Source organism: Molothrus aeneus, chromosome 16 (genome assembly GCF_037042795.1).
Source record: "Molothrus aeneus isolate 106 chromosome 16, BPBGC_Maene_1.0, whole genome shotgun sequence".
In the NCBI taxonomy this organism is placed as follows: Eukaryota; Metazoa; Chordata; class Aves; order Passeriformes; family Icteridae; genus Molothrus; species Molothrus aeneus.
In genome coordinates, this window is record NC_089661.1 from 5408641 (window position 1) to 5434130 (window position 25490).

The following is a 25490-nucleotide window of genomic DNA, read 5'->3' on the forward strand; positions in this document are numbered from 1 at the left end:
TGAATGCCAGAGGATGGTTGTTGGATTTCTGTAAAATCCTATCAGTTTGCTGAAAATCAGCTCAAGTGTAGGGTCCTGTTTCTTTGTGCTACGCAAAGACTTTAGAGATTTGTAGTGGTCTAGCACTATATCAAATGAGACTATTTTTTTTCAAAGAGCTTATTTTGACACACACAATTAAAGTAATTTTGCCTTCTTCCCACATACCCAGTTCTTCACCTACCACAATCTGTTCTGCTTCTGTAGTACACAGCTATAACAGGGTGCTGGAGACTGTGACAGCTTCAGCAAGGCACAAGGCCAGGCTCTCTTTACTGTGACATGCCTCATATTGCACTCAGAGGAAAAACCTGCAACTTATCCCAATAACTTGACAGGCCAGGGATGCACAAGACAGTCCCATGGTTCCAGTCTGACACTGGTGTAACAGGGAATCCTCCTGGCTCTAAGGAGCTTGGATGAGCACAGGGCAGCAGGCAGCACCCATGGTCACCCTTCTGCTCTCCCTGCACCCACAGGGGATGCACAACCACACGTGTGTCACACATGCAGTGACACTGAAATCAAACAGCACTGAGGGACAACACCACTGAGGCAGAAGTCAGAGTGTGAGCTGTGACAAGGCACAGAGTACAACAAAGGTGTCCCTGCCATACAGGGAGAGCAGTGGTTTACTCAGCTTGGCACAGCACCAGACACGGTGCTGAATCATTTTTCCAAAACACAGGTGAGTCCTGATTGCTACCTTAATTTAAAAATGGAACACTCTTGATTGCAACAGGGTAAAGATTATACATTTCATACAGAAAATTACCAAGTTTTAGCCACAACTGCCAGGGAGCTATGACAGATTTCATTTTTCTCCCTTGTGAAGCAGTTTTCAAGCAGTTGTCCTACTCCTGAACTACAACACAGAATATTTTTTGTGTATGGTCTGACAGTCCCAAGCACTCCAATTACCTCTTGGAGGTAGTACAGCCCAAATCTGCTTCCTGTCCTCTCCACTCCTGCAAAGACCTTCGTGTTGCCCTGTGCTGTCAGCTTCCTCAGTAACACCAGAGTTCAGAGGATTACTTTCTCCTTTTTCCCTGCCTGGAAGTGCAGCTAACTACAGTCTGTCACCTACTTATAAAATGCTCTCTTCCCAGTTTCACTGCTCACTGCCCGTTGACAGAGTGAAGAGCTGATCTTCTACACCTAAGAACCTGACAGGCTGCAGACAGAGGAGCTCTAACTTGATTTGCAGCCAGGATGAAACAAATCTGTAACACACTTAACAATTTAAAATCAGTCTTGTATCACACGCGTATCTCAAACCAACTTGAGGCCACCTCCCTACTCACAATCATGATATCAGTGCTTCTGGGCTCAGTTTGAGCTTCCAAAAAACGAGCCAAGTTTGCTTTCTGCCTCCTTTGATGCAGCTTTCAAAGCACTTCAGCACAAGGATGCAGCAGTGCTGCTACAGTGTCAGCTAAAAAATGCAGCCCACGCAGCATCTGCAGATGCTTCAGAGAAAGTTTGCCTGTATTTCTTGATTTCTTTTCAGGAAAGCCTGTGCATGAGAGCTCACCAGGGAATGGGAACTCTTCTCTGTAAAATATTTGAGCAAGCACTAGTAACCGCTCCATAAAAATGCAGCCTTGTAACACAGGTCAACCCTAAAATAGAAGTTATTTTAAAAATAACAACCTTCCTTTCCTGTCAGTAAGCCTATTTTTTCTTAGGAAGTATAATGGATTAAAGGATGAATTTTATTAGAAAAAGAAGTTTACATAGCAAATGTGAAAATTATTTTGAGTACACCAATAAAGCCTTTTTTTGCTATCATGAACATGTCCTCCAGATGCCAGTTAAAGTCTGAAACTGGCAGCAGGATAATTTAGTAGTGACTGGCAAGTGAGACTTTTCTAAATCCCAGAAATTGAACACAGGGTCAAAAGGACTGATCCAGCTGAAAATACTTGGACAAATTACGTGCAATGGACTGTCTTTGCTATGTGGAAAACATTTTTTTTCATTGATGTGATGAATGTCACATTCAACATCTTCACAGAAGAAAGATCCTTCAAATCAGGGATCCAAATACTGAATAGGATCCATTTTAAAGCTGAAACACATATTTAAATGTTGATATTTTGGGGAAAAGCAGATTTCTTTATTCTCTTAGTAAATGTTGCTACCTTGAAAATGCACTGGAGTTATTAAAATATTCTGAACCTGAATTATTAATGGAGAAACTGGCTGAATATTCTATGAATATTTTAATAATGATCCAAATACAGCATGCAATACCAGCATATGGCTAAGACTGATGCTTCTGAAAGCCTTCTTGCCTCTGCAATTCCTCACAGAAATGAGACTTCAGGAGGCAATGGCAAAGCTGTGAGTTTATGTTCAGCTAGGGACCTTCTGTTTGAACTTTAACTTCTAAGAGAATTTACTCTATATGTTGCTTTGAATACTGATGCACTTGCAAACAAGTTTTGATCAGAGCCTTGTTTTTAATATTTTTTGCTTTATTTGCAGAGGCTGCTATTCCAGCTTTTAAAGTCTGGTTCATTTAAGTCCTTCTCCATACAAAGCACAGCACAGTCCTTCTGCTGGTTTTTTTTAATTGCTAAGACTTCACACAGAGCAGCAACAGGTACTGGTCTCAGCCTTGAGAGAACACAGCCTTATCTGAAAGTCCTGCTGCAGGTCCACTGCTGCTCCCATTCCCTGTGCCTCACAATGCCTGCAGCCTGTTGCCTAGCAAAGGGGATGAGAGCTGCACTTTTTTTTTTCCCCAATCTTATCAGTCATTTCTTTATGTGCTAAGCTGGAAGAACAAAACCAGCTCAAAAGTTTCTTGAACTCAGAAAATCACCAAAAAGCCAATTTCTATGATCCAGCTGGCCACATCAACCTTTCATTTTGCTGTTCATCTCTCTCACAGGAACCATTAAATTCATTAATTTTGCTGAAGAGGTATCTAAATTCTCCTCGTGCATTCTGTATCAGCTAAGATTGATGCCCCTTGCTATGAGTAACAGCAAAGGAAAACTGCATGTTTATCAGAGAAGCCTATATCTCCCATTTTCCCTGTCTTTGTAATCTCTGAGCTGTCCATTACCCATGCACATCATACTGCAAACCAGGTTAGCAAGAGCACAAACAGCAAGAGAACAATTGCACTGATGTGTAAATAATGCAACAGCAAGCAATTAATCTGATTTACAAGACTTGGAAAAGAGGCACCATCCACTTACATTATGCAAGTCTTCAGGAATGTTTTTGCAACTCTAACATTTTGCAATAACACTCTTCTCTATGTGTGTCAATGCACAGCTGTAGCAGCACCAACATGTAGCCAGACACTCCTTATTCAAATATAATGAGGAACTATTAAGAGGATTGCTTAACAATCACACTTGAAGCCTGAAGGGTGTCCCACTGCAGAGTGGGTCCAAGCTCCTGACCATGCTGGAAGTCCTTAAAGGCACAAGAAGCTTTCACAAACCTTCTGTCAAACGCCTTCAGATACTTTTTCTCCCTAGTGCAACACCTTCAATGCCCAGTTCTGAGAGGAGTCAAACAGTTGGGAATTGATACAAACAGATTCACAGCAGTTTTTTGACTAATGGGTCAACACTCTTCGGAATGAAGAGGTGAATATCTGATTACTTGCCAGCCCTGACACAGCCTGGCTTTCATCAGCTATTCCTGCAGTTTAAGTCCCTATTTTGGCTAATTTGTACAAGTATATACAGACCAACCAGTGGACAAATTATTTTTCTAATTCACCAATGTTTTATGCACTGATTGTATCAACAGCAAACACTATCAGGCTTTATATGTATAAACATCCCTACCAAGAACAGAGCTCAAACAGATCTGTTCTAGCCAGTTGGTGTCAACCCATGTGGCCTTCTCTTGCCACCCTCTAAATACCAGGGCCTAATAGACATTTAACATCTTTTATAACAGCTTTTGATAAGAAAAGACTCTGAGCAATAAATCAAAACCCTCTGAATGAGATTAGGTAATCCCACAAATAAAATTCATAGGCTAAGCACATTTTTCTTTAATAGCAAGACTCTGGTCATTGAAAACTTTATCTTTGCCAATGATACAGAGGTGATTCAACCATGATATGCTTTTGTTCTGAATTTAAACCCTATTCTCTTCATGGAACATCACTATTTTCTATAGTATTCTACATTCCTTGAACACATTAAAGTAAGCACTTTTTTGACCTTTAACCTCAAACTCTGATTTTTCTGCAAAAAAATCACCCAACATTTTTGCACAAATCTAACTAAAAGTTTAAGCTTAGTCCTAAATGCACTCTCACAAGACAGCACAAAATATGGAACAAATCCCACTCATATGATGTTTCCCTTCTCCCAACTCAATTTTACTTCATTCTTCAAAATGAGCAGTCCCTGTCCATATCCTTTCCCAAGAAAAGAAATATCACTGCACGTTTTCCTCACTAAACAGAACAGATTTACAAATTTGTTACCTTTGTTTAAATATACCCAGAGTTATAGTTACTTGATCCTCTGCAACAAACTGTACACCCTTACTTTCATTTAATGGACCAAGAAAAAGACTTCAAAAACACATGTCCCTTTTATTAACAGGACATTAATACATAATTTTTCTTTTGCTTTTGCAAGTAAAATTAGGTGTCAGAACTGAGAACAAAAGATGTTCATCAACAGAATAGTTACCACTGACTTACCACACAAAGACAAAACCAGATCACAGCTGCCACCTGACAAGAGAGCAGGACAGATAAGGATTCTAAACACCCTGAAGGAATTGCATAACTGATAAAATTACAGCAAAGCCCAGCTGCAGCACCTTTAAAGGGCTGTATCACAAAACATAACAATGGACAGTAGCACTTTCAGCAATTTTTAAATGAGTACCTAGAAAGAGTACAAGAAAAAAATCCCAAGCCTTCAGAAGTCTAATCTTATTGTACATCTATGCCAAAAGGATGCCTACACAAAAAACCAGCAGCCATAACTACAGAGGCATTCATTTTTTTTAATGAGCTGCAGATCACAGGACACAGGTAAGAGATGGACTATTTTCTCCTCAAAATCATACAATTAAAGAAGCCAAATAAACCACATGTTTATCAAATATTTACTTACCATCTTCCATGTCTTCCTCAGTGTTGTTATGTCCGTCAGCCATCGCTACATTCCCATTAATGACAGGATTTTGAGCAATTCTTGGAGGATCATCTGTATCTCCAGCTAAGACAGAAAAAAAAAAGTATGTAAAAATTAAATATGTAATTAATAATCAGAAATTAACTTTTTTGTCTCAGGTAGTGTTTATGAGACAGATGAATAGTGCACACTTGTACAGATCAGTATTTATTTAAATTATTGCTCAAAAGTTCTACTGGTATGTGTCTAAAAAAAAATCCCCAGATAGGTGAATATTTATGGATGCAGAAAAAAGTCCACATTAATGTGGAATACAGACACAAAGAACATAAACCGACTTTTAAGTTTCCAGATTGCCTTGCAATCAGTATCTCATAATCAAGTCTCATTAAATAAGAACTTTATATTTACTTTCTCTTGCATTCTTAGAATGCAAGAAATTTTTACACAAGTTTCTAATAGCAGACTTTCTAAACTAACAAGTTGCTTTAAGACTTCTTCAGTGTTGCTGGTTTTTAAGAAAAAACCTCAATCTCTAATCAAATGTAACTGTAAGATTTAAATCTTGGGTAAAAATTGCAAAGGAAATCTTTTAGGATTAAGGAACATTTTAGACATAACATTTTCCAGTTTCCAGCCAACACTGCCATTATGTTTTGCTCCAGTGACCATTACATATGTAAATGCCACTAAACCAAGAGATATGAGACAACTTGATGAACTGGAACCCCACTATTTCCAAGCTGCATTGCCTTGATTGAACAAGCACATTCCTGATTCCTCCAACAACTGAGCAACACCTCCTTCCATTGCTTCCACACCAAAAGCCAATGGAGAGCATGACTCCAGCAAAGTGGGTATGTTCTTGGATAAACTAAACTGCCTTGTATCATCAAACTGTAAAACCTATAAGCCCTTGCAACCATCTCAAGGACAAGCACTACTTAAAAGACACTCTAATTTAAAAGGTCTGCTGAGTTTCTCATTGCTGTACAAGTCATGCTATTAACTTATATATTCCACTACCGCTCAAAAGCCCCAAGGTCACTGATTTGTGTAGCCAGGAGCAGTTTTGTACCTAAAAGCTCCACACAATATCAATCAGTAACACAAGTTACTGACAATGTGCACTGCTGGGGATGCAGGCAACCTGTGCCACAGGATGGAAAGCGCTCCCAAGGGACACAGCACGATCTCAGCTGCAGCACAGCAGCCCGGCCGTGCCCTCGCCCGTCAGCACCCTGGACAGAGCCGGCCTGGCCAGCGGCCCTGCCGAGCTCCCGGGCGGCTCCGTGCTCCTCACGGGCACGCAGGGATGGATGGATGGATGGATGGATGCCCACAGACCGGGTGCCACGGGCCGGGGTGCCGGCTGCTTGCAAGAACTGCCAGCCAGCCCGGACACTTGCCTTCTACCAGACTGCAGCTGAGTTTCTCCTGGGCAAAACAAACACAAGCGACGACAGGAATCGCTGTGTGATCGTATCTGAGTCCTTGAAAAGCCAGCGAGCTCCCACCAAAGGCAGGACAAGGCACGGGATAAGCGCAGCAGGAGCTATGGAGCGCTCCCTCTCCTCAGAGCACACACCATGCTTCTGCAGCCTCATTCCAATTCACAGCACACAGGAAGATACTTTCACACCCAGCACTTCTATTCTGATTGTTTACTATCCCAGTAAATCCACACAAGTAGTAACCTCTGCCCTCAGCACCACAGAAACAGCTCAGGTTAGAGACTTACTCCTGGATTAGAGCTATGCTAGATCACAACTCAGTGCTCACCCACGGCTTCTGGACACCTCGCAGGGTGCAGCAGATCTCACTGAGGTACCAGTGAAAAGGGTACTGGGAAACACACACTGCAGCACTAACACATGCACTTTGCTAAATTCTCAGCTTTAGAACAAAAGCAAAATCAAGTATGACTTGAAGTTTTGACTTTGTAAGGAGAAGGTTAGCAGAAGATTGGCTCGGGTGTGGCAGAGCCTCAGGGGCCCCCTCAGCAGCAATTGGCACTGGCAATGTGGCAGCACAACAACAAGTTAAAGATTTACTACAACAAAATGATGGGGGGACAGGTTTGAACTCCTGCAACTTAAGAGCGGGAAAAATGACAAAAATCAAGAGTGAGAAGGAAAGATCTCCAATTTCATTTCAACATCCTGCCTTCCCCCCTGCTTTTTGAACCTTTTAACAGCACGTGCTGGTCTAAACAGAAAGCTGTCCTCTGGGTCACTGCATTCTAGAAACATACAGCATGTTCTCAAAATGCAACAATTGTTTACACTAAATTAATACTAACTTTTTTAAAAATTATTTTTCTTCCTAAAGTTATCATCAGTGCAACTTAGTATCTGGAAACAAACTGAAGCCAACACCTTAGGAATAGTTTTGTTCTTCACTAAAAGCATATCCGATATTATCTTTAAACAGGGAGTTTAAGTATTGACACCATGTTTCATGGGGAAGAACTGATCTTAATTAAGAAAATAAAAAGCTTTCTATGAGATACTGCTCTAAATTATCTGAAAGTATGAGGAGTTAGAGATCATAGCAACAGCAATCAACTTAAACAGAGACAGCTTCTGAGATACTGTTTAGTGATAAGACAAATGAACCATGATGAATGCCCCTGCTGCTTCTTCTGACATGGATGGACACAAAGTTTGTGATACAGCTTTCAGATATGGAAACCAGATAACACCAATCAATGTTTCTGGCTACTGTGAACAAAGGAAATGTTTTAACTGCTAATAAAAGTGAAGTAATCATTTATACAAACAAAACACAACCCCTCTTCAACAGATGTACTAGCAAGCAGTATAACAAAATATATTTTCTAGTAGAGCATTGAAAACCTGTAATTTGTGTTTTTCTCTCTTGTCCTTAAGAGCTCATAAGAAAGAACTGTAAAATCATACCAAGGTTTAATTAAGAAACATGTTTTCCTTTGCCTCAAGCAGAGGCAATGCCAAAGACTTATTCAAATTATACATTACAGGATTAAGAAAAAGAAAAAATACCTGTCCACACTGGCCAGGAAAACCTTCCTACCAAACATACTACCTAATACACTGCTGTCTTTAATGCAGCTTAAACCAGTGTGTCAACATCACTCCAGTCATGTCATCTGTCCATTCCCACATCAGAATTCCCAGTTTTAATGACAGCCCTGGAATAAATTTGAGATGCAGTCTATGAATCAACTGAAAGTTAACATAAACCACATCAATTAAGGAAGCATCACAACAAAGTGACTTTAGGAATAGGAAATGTTTTTAACTCTTTAAATACATTACTGCAATGTTCAATGAATACAGCTTTCAATAGCAAATTTGTAGACACTAAGACTGTTTCGTAAGCAATTATTTTTCACCTCCTCAAAATGCAACACATGAACCTCTGTAGATATTCTTTTGTTACAAAAAGGAATGCAAGGCAACATGAAAAATAGTGATGACAATTTCTTCTGAAACATTTAACATCACATACCTTTTTCTCTCTGCCTATGGCACTGTGTTACAAATGAAAAATACAAAGAGTTTACAGGGGGTCTCTGAGTTTGGAGGCTAAGACAACTTCCAAGAAGAGACATTTCAGATATTAGTGAGTTAGTGCACAAAAAAGAGCTTTCACTTATTTCAGCATTCATGATATTTCAGTAACTAAGTCTAAACATTGAGAAGCGCAACTGGAACAAAACTGGAGCGTGATGCCACAGTTTGGGAAGCTGATAAGAAGTGTCAGTCATCTTACACAAAAAATTACTGGATTATATATGTGACTCTGCAGGTGCACACTCCTCATCCCCCATTGACTAAGTCTGCCACTGAAGTGCTGAGATGAAAACCTGAAAGCAAAATGGTTGTGGCAATTGCTGCAGGGGAAAGAGGGATAGAGAAGGAAAAAACCCATCTATAAACTTGCCATATAATGACAGACCCTACAGAAAGTATATATATGAAAAAAAAATCTGCTTGTTATGGACTATGAGATCAGTATCATCATATATAAATACTCACACTATTAAGCAATCAGAATTAAAACAGCAGCACTGATTTTTAAAATGACCTCTGTATTCAAAAAAAAGCTTTTCTGATGGATTCAGCCTGTTCAATAATATGAACTCAAGTGTCACAGTAAGATACATTGCTCTGTTGTTCTACTGTTCCCAACAATTCAAATCTACAAGGAAGGAATCTCAGTTTGCCATATTTTTTCCTACTGATGAGAAAGTGGAAAAAAATTTTGTCAAGCTCATGTGGCTTCTGGCATAACTTAAATGCAGTTCTAGTAGAGGAGCAGAGCAGAGTGCTCTGTCCCTAAGCTGCAGGACACAGCTCAGCACAAACACGTGTTTGCAGTCACATGTGGCCAAAAGCTACAGAATGACTGCACAAGCACAGCAATTCCACTACAGCAGGAACTGCCTCTATTGAACAAGGATCACAGCAAGCTATAGCTTCACTAAGCTTTCAGTCATGACTCACATCACAGCCATAGTCAAAGTCTGAAAGCTTATCCATAATGTTTGTCATTAGCTTCTGGAGCTGGCAGCCACAGAGGAGAAACTGAAGCAGTCTGGGCAGCAGGTTATGAAACATTTGTTTCCTTTTGAGGTTAAGGAGACCACAGCGAAGGAGTAATAGTGATACTAAAAACTTGGTTACAGTTATCACACACATCCGCCTCACGCTGGAAATCGCTGGCACTGAGGGCTTTCACAGTCCCTGCACACAGCCTGCACAGCTCCCCATGCAGCAGTGCCACAGCAACCCCAAAATGAGCAGGGAGCTGTACCAAGGGCATCCTCAGCAGCCTGAAGGGAGTCAGTCATTCACTGCTGGCAGCAGCTTGGAGAATACCATGAACTTTCACATCCAGGGTCTTGCTTTTAGTGAGGGAAAGCAGAAAACAACACAACTTTCTCCTCTTCTGCTGGACTAAATAGACATTCCAGAATCAAAGCCTTCATGAAAGTTTTAAAAGAGCATTTTTCTTTTCAAATACAAATACAACACTATATACAGATATGATAAAGGGGGTGGGGGGGGGTGTGTGTGAATTCCAGTGGATGAGTGAAGCTGCCATAAACACTGGGACAAGAACTTACTGAGCAAAAATATCAGGTGGCCGGAGATAAGAATAAAGTCATAGAATGCAAATGAGCAAAATCTATGCTGTAACAGTCAACCTACATCAGCATCAAGGATATCCACTGCATGCTCAACACACAGCCCAGGTCTAGCTTTGCAACTCAGTGTCAGGACCCAAAGCTGTTACACCCCTTCAGGGCAGCCCAGCAAAGCCATGGTCCTCTGCACTAACTACAACATCTACTGTGGAACAAACCATAATCTCTTCAAAAGTTTTTAACAATTATTATTTTAAAATGTAGCAGTATTTTAAATAAATCAATATCTAAAAGTTTACTTCAGTGCTTAGTTTAAAATACCAGCCTAACATGGATAATAGCGCACAAGTAAAAAAAAAATTAAGAAATCATCACTGCTAGAAATAATAATGAATAAACATTCTGTGTTTTCAAGTGCTATAATAAATATCACCTCTTCAATCACCAAATTGATCCTTGCTATTGTAGCTATTGGGCAGCATATCAAAATACATAATTGAAAAATTTCTAAAGCAAGCAGTAAATGCCAAGCTTTCCAAAGCAGTTACCGAACTGTGGTGGTGCAAAAAAGACACTAAAGAGACTCAACCAGAAAGCAAGAAAATTGCTTCTTCAGAGCAAATAAGAAAGTTTGAAAAATATGAAAAAGATGATGAACATATACCTGCCCTGAGCTGGAAGTAACAATGCCAAGAGGTTACTTCAGCACTCTGGACACAGACTGCCCAGGCCATGCTGGAAGGGGCTGCAGGCACTCCTGTGGAACTGGTTTCCATGTGGCTCTAACAGCTCACAGGAAAACTTCTGAGCTCCAGCAGCTTGTTTCTCCCAAAGTCTGGAAACCACTGCTCTGAAAGCCAGATGAATAGAGTGGCTCCCAGGAGGGTAGGGCAGGGTTTAAAAAGAACAATCAAAAACCAACCAAACAAAAAACCTAATACCCAGGCCAAAAACTAAAACCAAAACAACCACACATACCAAAATAAGCCAAACAAGCTCCCAGCTCCATGATCTGAATGGAATTCATTTACAGAAGTCAATCTCTGAACTACTAGAAGTGTTCTGTGCAAAAATTTCCCCTCACTTGCTCTGAAAGAACTCAGCTTTTCCAAAGTAAGAGAAACTATTTGGCCTCTAATCCCTACCTGCAGTTAGAATACAAACAGCACTTATTGCACAAAGGGACTCAAGAGAAAAGGAATTAAATGAAAAGCATTCCATACAGTTTCATTTTTACAACACACTCCTAGGTTGCTATAACAAAAAATCTGAAGAGGAATCAAGCAATTTCTGTACTGTGGCTGCCTTTCAAAAGGCATCCAAAAATAAAGCAATTTACCTGAAACACTTCAAATGTATCAAACAGGAACAGAGACTGAGATTAGTTTGGCCAGAAGAATGGGAGAAGGGAAAAGGGAAGTACAGAAACCCCCATGATCTTATGGATCAAGATGTAGATAACTGCTGTCGTGGATGTTTCCATTACTTGTAAATATTATTTATCATTTGTCTTAGTTAAAAGTTAATTCTCCCATTAGCAAAGCTGGGGGAAATTTGCTTTGGTTTCATTTATAATTTTTCTTTTTTCATGGTTCATTACTTGATCCAGTCAAAAGGTGTACCTAGGAATGTATGTACCTCAACAAGAAAGTTATGAAGGACAATGACTAAGTCTTCAGGGGGAAAAGCTTCTAGAGAAGTATCAGGAGGCAGAGCCAAACTTACAGACTAAGGGAAATAGGTATAAGGGGCATAGGAAGCAAGGGGACTTCTAGCTAGGGAAATGAGGTTTAAAGATCTTCAATCCTTTCAAAATTTGCTCTATTACATTTAGAAAGAAAGGAGAAAAGATATTTATTTACTAAAGAGCAAGCAGTCAACATTACATCTTAAAAAAAAAAACAAACCAAAACAAAAATGAAGCAGTATTATACACAAGTCTCTTGCTCTCTAATTGTCATCTGAAACAAGTAATTATTGCATTATTGACTGGGAATTGCAAGTCTCCCACAGAAGATGATGTTACACAAGACAGCAAATGAAGAACTGGGATGGGACAACTTCCTGGAAGCAGCCTCATCTCTGCCATGCCCACAGAATATGTAGCAATGACTAGACAGACAGTAACAACACTGCAGCCACCACTTATTATCACACTGATCAATCATTATGCTGCTGCTGCCTTGCATTCCCATCACTGGCTCTGCCCGGCCAAAGAGGACATTTTGACAAAGCACAGGATGGCCAGACTGGTTTCTAACTGTGCCAATGTAACTAATGGATGGGAACAAAACTGTATTAATAGAGTACATGATTATTCTATTCTTCGATAAAACAAAGCAGTTACATTCTAAGAAGCCCCTGAACACTGAACAACATGCATGAACAATACCAGTCTGTAAGGTAAAGAGTATTAGAAGCTTCACCCCACTGATACAGTTATCTTCATGGGAAAATAAATGGGAGGTACAATGTAACTTTGTGGACAGAAAACCAGCTGAGAACAAATAGCCTACGCAGAACCTGCTCTATAACTAAGCAGTTTGCGGCAGCAACTTATTTATCTGCTAATCTTCAAAGACAGAAGCAGTCTGATGGCACTTTACAAAACAAAACTCTTAAAATGCCTTAAAAATATGATTAACATCCTACTGACACATTAAAAGCATTTAAGGTATTATGAATACAACTTCTCAGTGGACTTTAAGCTGCCATTGAAGAAGTCATCCCAAAAATTTACTGATACCAAGAGTGACTAAATTACCTGCTTTCATTAGCTTAACCCTTTGCTTTATGAATTCATTCAGTGTCAGATGAAAGACTGCATGAGCTAGAGTTCAGTTTGGACACTAACAACACACCCATAATTATCCAACAAAATTACAACTTGATGCTCTTGGTGAAGAGTGTGTATAGGCAGCCTTCACATTTCAAAGGACCTTTCAAAAGCTTTTTAAGTCCCAGGTGTTTAATAACTGGGGTAGACAGCAGCACTAGCATGAGCTTTTCTTCAGTACAGTGAAATTATTTAGCAGAAGATACCAATCTGCCTGTCTTATTATCCTGGCTTTATGCAGTGTACAGTGTCACAACCTCTTGGCAGTCATCAGGGCAAGAGAAGGCCTGCTGAAAAATCTTTCACAGTTCCTTTTCTTAGTCTGAAGAGCTTTTTTAGCTTAGGCTGTGCTTCTAGAAAACTATCAGATCAGGAAGAAAGGCAGGAAGACTGCTTCTGGCTACCCTGTAATACTCAAAAAACACTAACTAGAACAGTTGACAAGATAAATTATTTTCTTCCATGATCAGTAAAGGCCGAAACATCAGAAGTGTCATGACCTATTATGGCAGCAGCTCCTGGACTTGCACTACCTTCTCCTGGCTGTATCTAGAGCAGCAAGGCTACAGAAGCAGCTTCCCCAACTCGTCAGGTCTTGTCTCTGCACATTCCAGAGATGGCAGTGTGATTACATCTCTGCTGCGGCTCGGGCACTCGGTCCCAACCCACCGAACACACCCTGAACAATGTGTTTTTCCAGTATCACACCCCTCCTCGTGTTTTACTGCTCTAAGTAATAGCCTTCTCTACTGCAACAACAAAGGCTGCCATCTGTGGCACCACTAGAGAGGCTGCAAAACTACTCACAGAAAAAATGAAGTTCTGAAAGAGGGAAGAAAAGGATGCAGCCTCAGCTGGAGGCAGGGCAGTCCAAGGGCCACAGATTATTTACATTTGTGTGACACTATACCCAGCATGCTACAGTGCTGTGGACATGTTCTTGGTGTGTTAAAGACAGACAATTAAAAAGCAATTAAAATGAGTACATTTGGATAATAATATAAGCACGTTATGTAATTAGTGATTGTGCTCCCATTAGCACCTCCCTCTCCTTGTGGAAGTCCAGAAAAGCACACCACCTGGACCACCACAATTTCTATCACTCAGATACAAAAATTTTTCAGAACTCACTTCTGTATCATTTCGGAAGAGTGCAACCCACAGTGTCTCAGAGAATCTTGGGGTACATCTATTTAATTAAATACAATAACTGAACACTCACCATATGCTTGAGCAGCAAAAAGGTTTTGCACATTTACCAGTAGCACAAAACATTGCCTTACATGGGTATGATCACACACACCACTTGCCCAAACCAGCTCTGAAGGTACACTGCTTCTGCGCAGTAACTTTGCTACAGAGTCAAAATATTATTCACCACAATTCAGATTCTGTAACTCTGTTTTGAGACCAGATTCATCCTTGCAGCAAATGCTAACTGCACTGCTCACTCCTGAACTCAGCCTTGGAGCATGCTGAGTTTTGCTCACACTAGGTAGGAAGGTAGCTCGAATGTATTTTCCTAATAGTGATGTGATTTTTTAACTGTTGAAACACAGTTGATCTGTCCATGTTGGAGTTAAAAAGCCAAATGAATTTCCTAGTAGAGAAGAACACTGGATAACAATATGGATTTGCACTGGAATTAATTTTATAGGCACTAGGAGCAGAAAATATAAATCACCTACTTTAGTCCCATCTTTTAATTTATCTCTTAACAGAAAAGATCACTGCAAGCCACAGGAACTGTGCAATGTGCCCAAATCCCTCCCATTTAGGGATCTAACACCTCCAGCACTTCTTCCTGCTATTTTCAGTAATGCTTTTAAAGGTCTCCCTTTATTACTGGAGATTTGCTAACACTGATCTTGTTTTCCCTCTTCTTCCTTATGCTCCCAGCTGTGCAGAGAAATGGATAGATACTTAAGGTATTCCAGGCTCATGGAATCTGACTCAGTGGTTGCAGGTAGCTGGTAGTTCTAGACAGGCTTTGCTGAGAAGAGGGAAAGGCAAATAAATCAGATTCAGGAAAATAACATTTAAAACTATATAAAAGTGTGAAAAAGCAGGCAAGCACAGTTAATCATATTTCCTTCTTACCTGACAACACAAACAAGCTTAAATCCAGGCTTCTTTGCTGCATAGTAAAGGAGTCAGCATCAAATATCCTCAAAGGAGTACTTTCTTGTAACTATGGAACATGTTTCAGAGGTGGCTGTTACAGCAAAGCAGCCTGAAATCCCTGGCCAAAGCATCTCCAAAGTTCATCTGGCTAATCCAGAAAAATGCAAACACTGTGTCCCTGAGGAGACAAGGAGTGGTGATCTCTGCCATGCCACTGGACGTGTGTACACTGCCCAGCTGGGATGCACAACTGGAAGATCTCAGTAGCACAGTACCTTTTATGTTTTCCTTGAGGTGGTGGCTTCTACAGGCTCTACTTAGCACAGTGCACTGAGCAATCTGAAATGCAATATGGAACCAGAAAGGTATTGTTTATACAGAAGAACTGTAAATCAAGACTGTCACGTGTGCTGGTTTGGCTTCTTAATGAGGAGGATATGGGATTTTCTACTCCTTGGAATACACAAGGGACTTTGTACTAAATTACCAGAATGCAAGTTTAAAGAAACAAAATCTGCTCTCCAGACTTTTAGCACATCTTTCCTCAGTTATCCAGGACCCTTCCTAGTCTACTCAAATAATACCTCTAAACAGCCACTTGATACCTTGTATCATCTTTATTTTCCTTGTTGAAACTTCTTTACTTCTATATCTTTTCAAGATGGAGGAGGGAAGCAAGCTGTTAACCAGGCTGCACTCAGCGCTCAAAATGCAGCAGCACAGTGAACTTACACAAAGCTTTTATTATTCCCAGTTCACTTCCAAAGGCAATGCAGTGAATGGAAGAAGATTCTATGAGGAGCAGTGAAAAGGTACAGAGGCAGTGTGGCCAGGCTCAGACAGCCTCGGGGTGTGCAGAGCACAGAAGGGAACTCACCATCCCTCCCCTGCACTCATGGTTAACATCAGCATCTGCCACTCACACACCTCAACACACCAGGTTAAACAATTTTTGGTCAATCCAGGAGGGCTAATCTTATGCAAATATTCAGCCTTTCCATAAGGAACTTTAGAACAATCATATAAAAAACTGTTGCTAGCCTGAAGTATTAAAAACCCCCAAAATTCTTGACTGAGAACAGTTTTGCAGAATCCATAAAACTTTACTGTAGAAAAGAAATGCCTATTGCCAAAGTGTCTGGCACTTTTCATTCAGAACAAAGAGCAGGCCCAAGTCATACTTGTCCACTCCAGGAAAACCATTCCCAGTTGTGGAGAAGCACGCAGGCAGTGTGGGGCTGGGAGCAGCATCAGCCCCACACACCGGGTGTGTTTCCTCCTGGTTTGAGCAGGGAACTGCTCCCAGCAGCTGAAGAAGCACCTCGGCAGTGAAGTGCAGAGCTGAACCAATTAGTGTGGGGTGCCCGGTGCTGATAAATCCTAACCTCACATCAGGGTCGCTTTTACAAGTGTAGATTAACCGTGGGGAAAACGACAACAACAATTAAACCATTCAAGGCCTGAGGTTTGAGGTGGCTTTGTTAAGTCCTTTATGTGAACCGATACACACGCACACGTGCACAGCCTGGTAACACAGGAACATTTACTGCTTCCTGCCAGCCTTACAGGGAGCACTGCTGACAAAATCATTCTTTTCCACTGCAATTCCTTTTTACTGCGTTTACTAACAGATACATTTCAAATATAATAGTAAACCATGACTTTAAGAGATTCCTACTACAAAAAAAAATCTACACTTTAGGTTAAATGTAACATTTGTTTTCGATGTAATTAACAAGAAGTAATTACGCTCTCATCTAAAATTAACTGCAAAATAAGCAAAACAAAAAATGTTCCTTTTTTCAAATGGGATGATGTGGAAAAGCAGTTGCTTTCTTGTTCTCTAAGACATAGATCTCAGAGTTCTTATTCTCCCCTAGTTTCCCAAATTCCTAAAAGCCATGTTTCCCAGGAGCTTTTGAGATTGCTCCTTAACAAGCTCAATTTTCCAGCCTCGCCTGTTAGTGCTGTGCCACATCCTACAAAAGCTTCCCTGACCAAAGAGGACAAGCACAGAATGACTGTGCATGGAAGGGGTGCCCAGCTGGGATGGGAGCTTTGGTGATGTCCCTGCCTTGAACATGAAAAGGCAGGGAGCAGAGACTCAGTGCCCCAGGGAGCAGAGACTGTGGGGTGCTTTACCCCATTCTGCTCCCATTTGGAAATCCCCTTCCCTCCAACAGTGTCCCTGTTTTGACTGGAGTCTCCATGAAGATTTTTGGGGTCTAGACACTCCCAAGAAACCTCAACTATTAAATTTCTGGCCAGCCTTAATCTACTGAATTATCTGCCAGGTGGCTGCTTTCTTCTACTTAGTAGCATGAACACTAGCAATCATTAAAATAATTTTAGAAGCCTTAACAGAGCACTGATTCAAGAGTTTTCCTCAGTCTTTAACACAGAACCATTAAATCCCAAAGCAGTTTACACTTTCTTCAGCGTTCATTTTAACTAAGATTTAACCTTTATTTTCCCTTTCCATTCTGACAGCAACCTTTCTACTCCCAAGTGTTAATAGAAGAAAATTATTACTTAGGCTCTAAGAAAGAGCTGATTATTGTTGTAAAATGTTCTGAAGATCAGCTTCACTTCACTGCTTTGAAGATGAAAGTTACTGTACTGAAAACATCTAAATGTTAGCAGACACCAAAATTAGCATTAAACAGTGTTAATTATTTAGTATTGCCTACATGGAGAACAACTTTCTTCAAAGAAATAACACAGCTGAAAAACTGTTTTGTATGGAATCTCGGGTGTCAGTCTCCACTATTTACCATGGAATTCTTAAAAGAATGCAGAACAGGAACTTTATAATCCTCAGTTAAGCACTCCACTGACAATTTTATCACTTTTTCTTTGTCAGCAATTTTAAGTCGCATTCTTTTCTTACTGAAAACAAAAGGAAACTTTTAAGTGACTGAGAAAGCTTTTCCTGTTTAACTATTCAGTGTTAAATAGCCAACCAGCTGTTCTGGTGCCAAACAGGCTGCCATGGGACCTCAGAACCAAGTCCCTGCTTCCCCAGGCCTATTAGTTAAGCAATCACAATCAGGAATGAAGTAATACTCTGTATTCTAGAGAAAACAGCACACAGACCCAGCCATATACAGATTTTGAGGCTAACTTGCTTTTCCAAATCCTAACACAAACACACTGAAATCCACGAGGCAAAGAAACTGCTGTGTATGGCACAGGCACACGAGCTGTGAACAGCCAAATTCACATCTCCAAACCTGAGCAACTTGTAATACAAATAAGAAAAAAGAAAAACCTACTGATATACACTGGAGCACCTCTAAACCAGCAATTTTTTAGAACCTCATCACAGACAGAGCTTTTTGAACCCTGTACCTCATACAGTAACATCTGCAGCTGCAAACTTCAAAACTACATGGTTTATGCAAACAACTATTTCAGAAACAGAAATTTGAGAGATGCCTTCAAGAAGGAAGACCTCACACCTATGTAATTTTATTTTTATTTCATTTTAACGAGCTACTAAATGGCAGGAGTGGAGGGATAATGATGCTTCTGACAGAGTTTATTGCATATGGTGTGGCTCTTGGATATTTCAGTGCTCACAGTAATGTCCTGATGTGTCACCATCCCAAATAATCACTCTAATTACTTTTCCCTTGTAAAGGGACACAAAACAAGTTGGTCAAAATTCTCCTTTTTCTTTGGAAAACCGAGTTACTTCACATGTGGCAGCAATTATAATTAGCACATTTTTCATGAGAAATACATTCTGAAGAGGAAATTGTATTTCACTGTTCACATGTTTGTTGCATATTTACTTTCTTACTACATATTACATTCATTTTTTGTTTCATGAGCCAAATCCTCAGACAGTATTTCAATAGCTTTCTGGTCAACTATTCTTAGAATATAAAGGCAACAAAACAGACTTGAAAACACATTTTAGGAGAGTTGGCTACTGCGTGTCACTCAGTGAATTACATCTTTCTTACACTTTGTTTCCAGAAACACACTCCCAATCTCAATACCCTATTCTTCCTGGCAAATCTTCCCAACTACTTCTATTTTCACTCCACTGCTGGTGTCACTCACCTGAAGCAAACTTTGAGGACTTCCAAAATTAATTACTGCCTTCCTGCTTTGCCTCTGGCTAGAAGCTGGTATAAACACCATCACTGAACTAAGCTGTATCTCAAATTCCTTATTCTGTTGATGATGAATGATTCTTCCTTTGTCTCAGGACAACACAAAGTCCCTCAAGTTTACTCCACATGCTGTATTTTTCTCTCTTAATAATGCAGTGTTTTGTGGTGTGTGTCATCATCAGCCACTACAACCTCACACACAGCTGGGATGGAAACCCTCACTACTCACACTTCTTCTGCTCCATTCACATTTCCTGCCACGACTCTCACCCCACAAATGCTCTCACTATTTGGAGTGTACCTTTGGAGCATACAAAAGTAGATTTTATTGGTCAGTCTTCCCCGGTACTGGATCCTCATTGCCCCTCATTTTCCTGGACTACTTTTCCACGACTTTAAAACTGCTAATAGTTTTCCTTGAAGGGAGGTAAGCATGGGATAATGCATGGCAGTGGATCACAGGGGAGAAGAGAAAAATAAACCCAAACACAGAGGTACACCACAAACTGTCTAGTATGTAATTCCTGGCACTTCCTTATCTCCAGACCTTTTTCACCAAAAAAATTCAATTAAGAAGCCATAAGGATGTTCCTCTTTCAGAAGAAGAGAGGACTTGATTTAAGAGATCATGCTGAAGAAACAGAATTACATACAAAAAAAAGTATCTGCAATTAATGTGCATTATTTGCAAGTTTTTCCACTGAAAAGTGACTAATTTTTTTTATTCAATAAACTAACTGAACTGAAGCAGAGAGCTCCAATTTAAATGCCACTGCAGTCAGGTCTGACCCAAACCTCAAATAAGCTCCAGATGTCACTGGTCAAAATCAGAATTAGAGCAGGATTTAAGAATTACTGAGACAGTAATAATTTAACTGCAACTGTTATCCCTTCCGGAGGGGGAAACTTTTTCTCTGAAAGAAAGGAAGAGACACACTGTGCCTTTGCAATAAAGAATAAGAAGAGATATAAAAGACTATTTTATCTTCTCCTATTTTAAAATTGACAGGGACTGAAAAGAGAATGGTTACTTTAGTGGTTATTTTGCTGGAGGTTATCAGGGGGGAGAAGCTGCTCTCTGGGATACAGCTCTCAGACCAGCAAAGGAACCAAACCAACCTTTTCAAAGAATATTGAGTTATTTTACCTACAGCAGCCAGGTGGCTACAAGTGGCAGTGCTGGGTTTATCTGGGTGGTAACACAACACTGGCACACTTCAAACAGCAAAGCTACACAACAGGAAATTTATCTGTGTACATGTAACAGGAGAGTCTTTACCTGTTTAAGCTTGTTCACAAACCCCATCAGACACAACACAATTGTCTAGATTTTTACCTAGCAGATGTACCTTTTCCCCCCCATTACAACCTTTGACCATAAAAATGTTAAAATAAACATACACTGTTCATTCATATGGCCAAGCTCAGGTAATTTAATGTCCCTGTGGATGTTTTATTATTAATGCATTTTCAACAAGCTTTAAGATCAAAGAAACCCCACAAGACCAAAAAGAAACACAGACAAGGGGACAGTGTGAGTACATCTCTGGCTCACTTTGACTTAGACAATCTGGGTAAACAAGGTATTTCACTAAACATCTAGATGATAATCTGTGGGACGCTAGAGATCCCTGGGATTTTATCAGAAAACTTCTGTCAAGCTGTAGGATCTCCCCATCTTCTCAAGGCAGGGCCCTGGGATTTAAGCCACTTGCAGCTGAATTGCAGGAGAGAGGAAATGCAGCCCAAGGACCAGGCTGCACACACAGGGAAATACCACATCCACTATGGCTGAGCTGCACAATGCAAGATAAAAAGGTGCTCTTCAGTGTTCAAAACACTGCAAATGCCACTCTCTCTTCTTTGAAAATTAAAGTATTTACTTCAAAGTACTAACACAGAATAAATGTCCCCAGAACAAAGATAAACACTTTTCAATTAACTTAGAGGTATCTGGTTTTAACTTTTGCTATTGCCATCATACCTAACACATGCAAGTGTTCACAGCCAAATTTGGGGTTGCAATTGGAGGGAAGAGTATTTTCATTATTTTCTACAAATCCTATTAGCAATCAACTCAACGAATTTCTCAAGCAAACAGAAAGGCTACAAATGTAAGGATTTCAGTGCCAATAGTGCTTATTCCCTCTGCCTAAATACAATCCAGCAGCCCTGAAGTCTGAGCACACTCCCAATCCCTGCAAGCTTCCTTCTCAGGCACTGCTCTGAACTCACCCTGCTGAGCTGTACAGGGAACTCCCACCTGAATGCTGAGCTCCAGCTACTGGGGAAGAGGAAGGATTATTCCACATCTACCAAAATGCATCATTTGCACACATGCAGACAAAGTAAGACACTGGTCCCAAGCACTCCATGAGAATCCTGGCACTCCCCTGCAGCTGAGGTGACAAACTCCTGCTACACAACAGCACTGCCTGCACTGCATTAACTGCATGTTACAACTGCTCTTCCAGGGACAATTATGACTTTTTTTTTAGGAAAAAAGTCTGCTGGACTTGCAGAGTTTCTATGAGATTTTTGTTATCATTTTTAACAACTATGCAATCAGATTGGCTCAACAAGATAGAGCTTTCACACTTTCTGTTCTGTGAGGACTAAATCAGAAACAGCAGTATTGGTATTATTTATAGAATTTGTAATACTTGATTTACATAAATATTTAATCTGAGATCAAAGAAATGACCCTACATTTTATTTCATACACTAATGTACTTGATCTGGCCAGATTTTGAACAGGATCAGCAATCCAAGTGCCAGCAATACAGTTTCTCAATATCCAACAATCAGAATCTGTGCTTACACAGGTCCAAAACCTTCATGATGCTTTATCTTCAGGGGGAAACAGAAAGAAAAGCAGGAGTTCTAGGGCATTAAGGGTTTTCAGTTTTTGAGTTTTGTTCAGAAATACAGAGGATGAGCAGGTCCATGATGCACAGGGATGGCAGGTACATGATGTGCACACAACAGCTGCTCCTGCCACTGCTGGCTCCTGCTATCTCACTGGTGCTCCATAAACTCTTTAAAATGGTAACATGCACTTCAATATAGCTCCAACAACTTAACTCCAATCCTTGTATTTATCATTGCTTGAAAGAACACATCTCAAAGAGCTGGTAGAAGTCTGTGGAAAGGAGAAGGTATTTCTCACCACTACAAGTGGCATGTCTACAGCAATTTGCATTTTCTCCCAAATCTTACAACACAGAAAGTGATTAAGCAATCTGGGGAGGCCATAAATCAAATTATTCAGGTATATTCAGGTGCTGGACTACCATTAAAACAGGATCTTAAAATAGGTTTTGCTACTGCTGAAGATTACAGAGACAGTAGAAATTTCCCTGCAGATCAAGGAGGCAGCTGCATACATTTAACCACTACAGGACTTACAGTTACAGATCTTGGTGAGTGAATCAACATGGGAAAGAAAAACAGTGTGGTGAGGAAAGCATTCCAGCTCCCAGAAAATTCAAGGCCACTCAACACAGCCAAGTATACAGTTATCTTCAGCTATCTTATGAATATAAGCTGAACTTCTGAAGTGAACATATACCACTAAAAATTCCATGTGAGCTGAGTGCTGGCAGCACTCCCTGCCTGGCAGGCAGCTAACACACCATCTTCTTTCTCTGTGGCAGCAGGAAAGAGGAGCAGGTACCCCTGCAGCCTCTCCTCTGCTCAGGCCCAAGGAGCACCTGGACAAGGCTGCAGCCAAGAACAAGGCAGCTCTTCCCAGCTGCCCCCTTCTCCAGGTGTCCTCCTGAGCTGGAGCAGGAGGTGGGCACAGCTTTTCTTTTGGAAGCAGTTACACATTTTCAAAGCTTCTCCTGCCAAGGCAGCCCTTCCTGTACCTTTGGTGCACCCTGCCCTGGGAAGCACAGGGGCACAGAGCAGTGTCCTGTCATCCCAAGGGGTCCCCAGCTGGGACATGGCTCCCCAGGAAGGGAGTGCTGTCAGGAACGAGACTGCTCTGGGCTGCAGTGCATCCCCTCTGCAGAAACAAGTTATCAAATGAATAACCACCCCCCAAATCTCTGAGCAAGATGTAGAAATCAATCCACTACCAGCAGTGGGCTTCCAATACCAAGGGTTTAACTAGCTTCTCACAGAAGGTAGCAGTCCATATTTAGGGTAGAAATCAACCATAATTGCTCAACAACTCCACTTACCTAAAAAAATTCTTACTCCAGAAAACACAGATATCTATTTACAAAACTGTATGCTGCCAAAATTTTAAATACTTCTATTGTACACCCATCCTTTGATTTAATAAACTATGCATCTGAGGTGGTTAATGTGCATTTCAAGGTATATTAAAAACGAGAGATCAAAAATTAGCATTAGCCCAGGTAATCTCTGCCAACATTTTGCTCCAGCTATGCTAACTAGACCCTGTCTAGCATTAAGATCATCAGTTCTAAGCCACTTTTACCCTCTTAGGTCTAACCTGTGAATGTGATGCTAATAGCAATAGGCACACTTTAAGCTGAATTCAAAATGACAGAAATTTCACGCATCTTCTTCTGCAAACTTTCCAGATCAGGAAGCAGCTTAACTCTGAAACTCTCTGCTTCTAACACACCTGCTAAAAACCTTTATTATCCAACCATCTTCCAGAAATCAGTGTCTCCTGTTTAAATTAGTACCATTACACTGGCCAGAAACCTTGGCTGATCAAACAGCTGCAGTAAACACCAAATACAGGTCTGAATGCAAGCTGAAAATTTTCATCCCACACAAAAAGACAACTTGGACAGGAGACTAAAACCCTCACAAATACATTTAGATCATTATGTAATTTAAATTATTATTTAAATTTATAATATTAATTGGGTAACTGTTTGACTTTTTAATGTGTACTTGAATCAGAAAATAGTAAAGTACTTTATACAGGTGAAAAAACTGAAGACCCTTCTGATGTATCTCCAAGCTGGAAAATGCAAGAAACTATACTAAGGCACAAGGAATACCCTTGTGGGAAGAAAAGAAAAAAATAAGTAAAAGAAATGAAGACATGCAGAAGCAGACCTGTAAGAGGAACAACTTCATCCCCAGAAGTGGTTTGCATCTGAACAACATTCAATTTTTATAATGGTAAAACCATGTGTCTGCACCAAGAGCTCTGTAAACTTGGATTTTATACCTTTGGAACTTTGCTACAGCCCTGCAATGCATTTTTGGGGGGAGACAGGCCCAGGTGTCTAATAAAGGGTCTTGGGTATGTTTTAAAAACAAATTCTAGAAGCCATTAATGGCTTCTCATCCTTCTGCCTCCTCAGTACAGTTGACCCACTTGTCTGTGGGGCCAAACAATAAAGCAGACCAGTGAACTGAGCTAGGTTAAAAATAAACACAAAATAAGGAAGTTATTTTAAATTCAGATCTCTTCATTCAACTCATTATGAGCAAGGAGGTAAAAGGGAAGCACAGAGTCAAAAACCCTGCTCTAGAAGACAACCTCTTCTCTGCAGCAACACTGAAGTGAATTAGACACAACTCTTCCCCTGGCTCTCAGCAGCATGTAGAAGTCATCTGATATCATCAAGTCTGGTGCCCAGACCAAAATCAAGGACCTTCTGTGCAGCTTTTGGGTGCTCAATTTTGGGTTAAGATCCTCTTTCTTGCAGGCATTATTCTCAGCTGGACTGCTGCACAGCCACCTGACACTGCACCAGCCAAGAGACTCCTTGGATGGGGGAGATGTTTGGTGCCTCTGGCTCCACAGAGGTCGAGCACACACACCTGCTAAATGGGCTTCTGCTGGACTAATTTAAATAAAAGCCAGGTGACAATAATAATAATAATAATAATAATAATAATAATAATAATAATAATAATAATCATCATCATCATCATCATCATCATCATCATCATCATCATCATCATCATCTTGAACAAAATGGGCCTTCAAGATGCAGTCTGTGTTGAATTCAGTGCTACTGGTACAACTTCAGCAGCAAAATCACGTGTTTACACATTTGGATAAGTAAGGCTCCCATGGCTCATGTTCAGATCTTGAGTAAGCTTCACTTCAAGCAATCACATACTACTCTTGGAATTGACCTGAGTTTTGTTCCTCAAAT

At 40.4% G+C, this 25490-nt stretch overlaps 1 protein-coding gene across 1 annotated transcript in view; it reads right to left on the reverse strand.

The window, feature by feature from the left end:
* The window catches only part of USP7 (ubiquitin specific peptidase 7), a 69913-nt gene that overhangs the window by 34284 nt on the left and 10139 nt on the right, over positions 1-25490 (reverse strand). The window contains exon 2 of the mRNA XM_066560594.1: positions 5151-5255. Coding sequence (XP_066416691.1) covers positions 5151-5255 — 105 coding nt within the window. The remainder of the gene's footprint in view (positions 1-5150; positions 5256-25490) is intronic.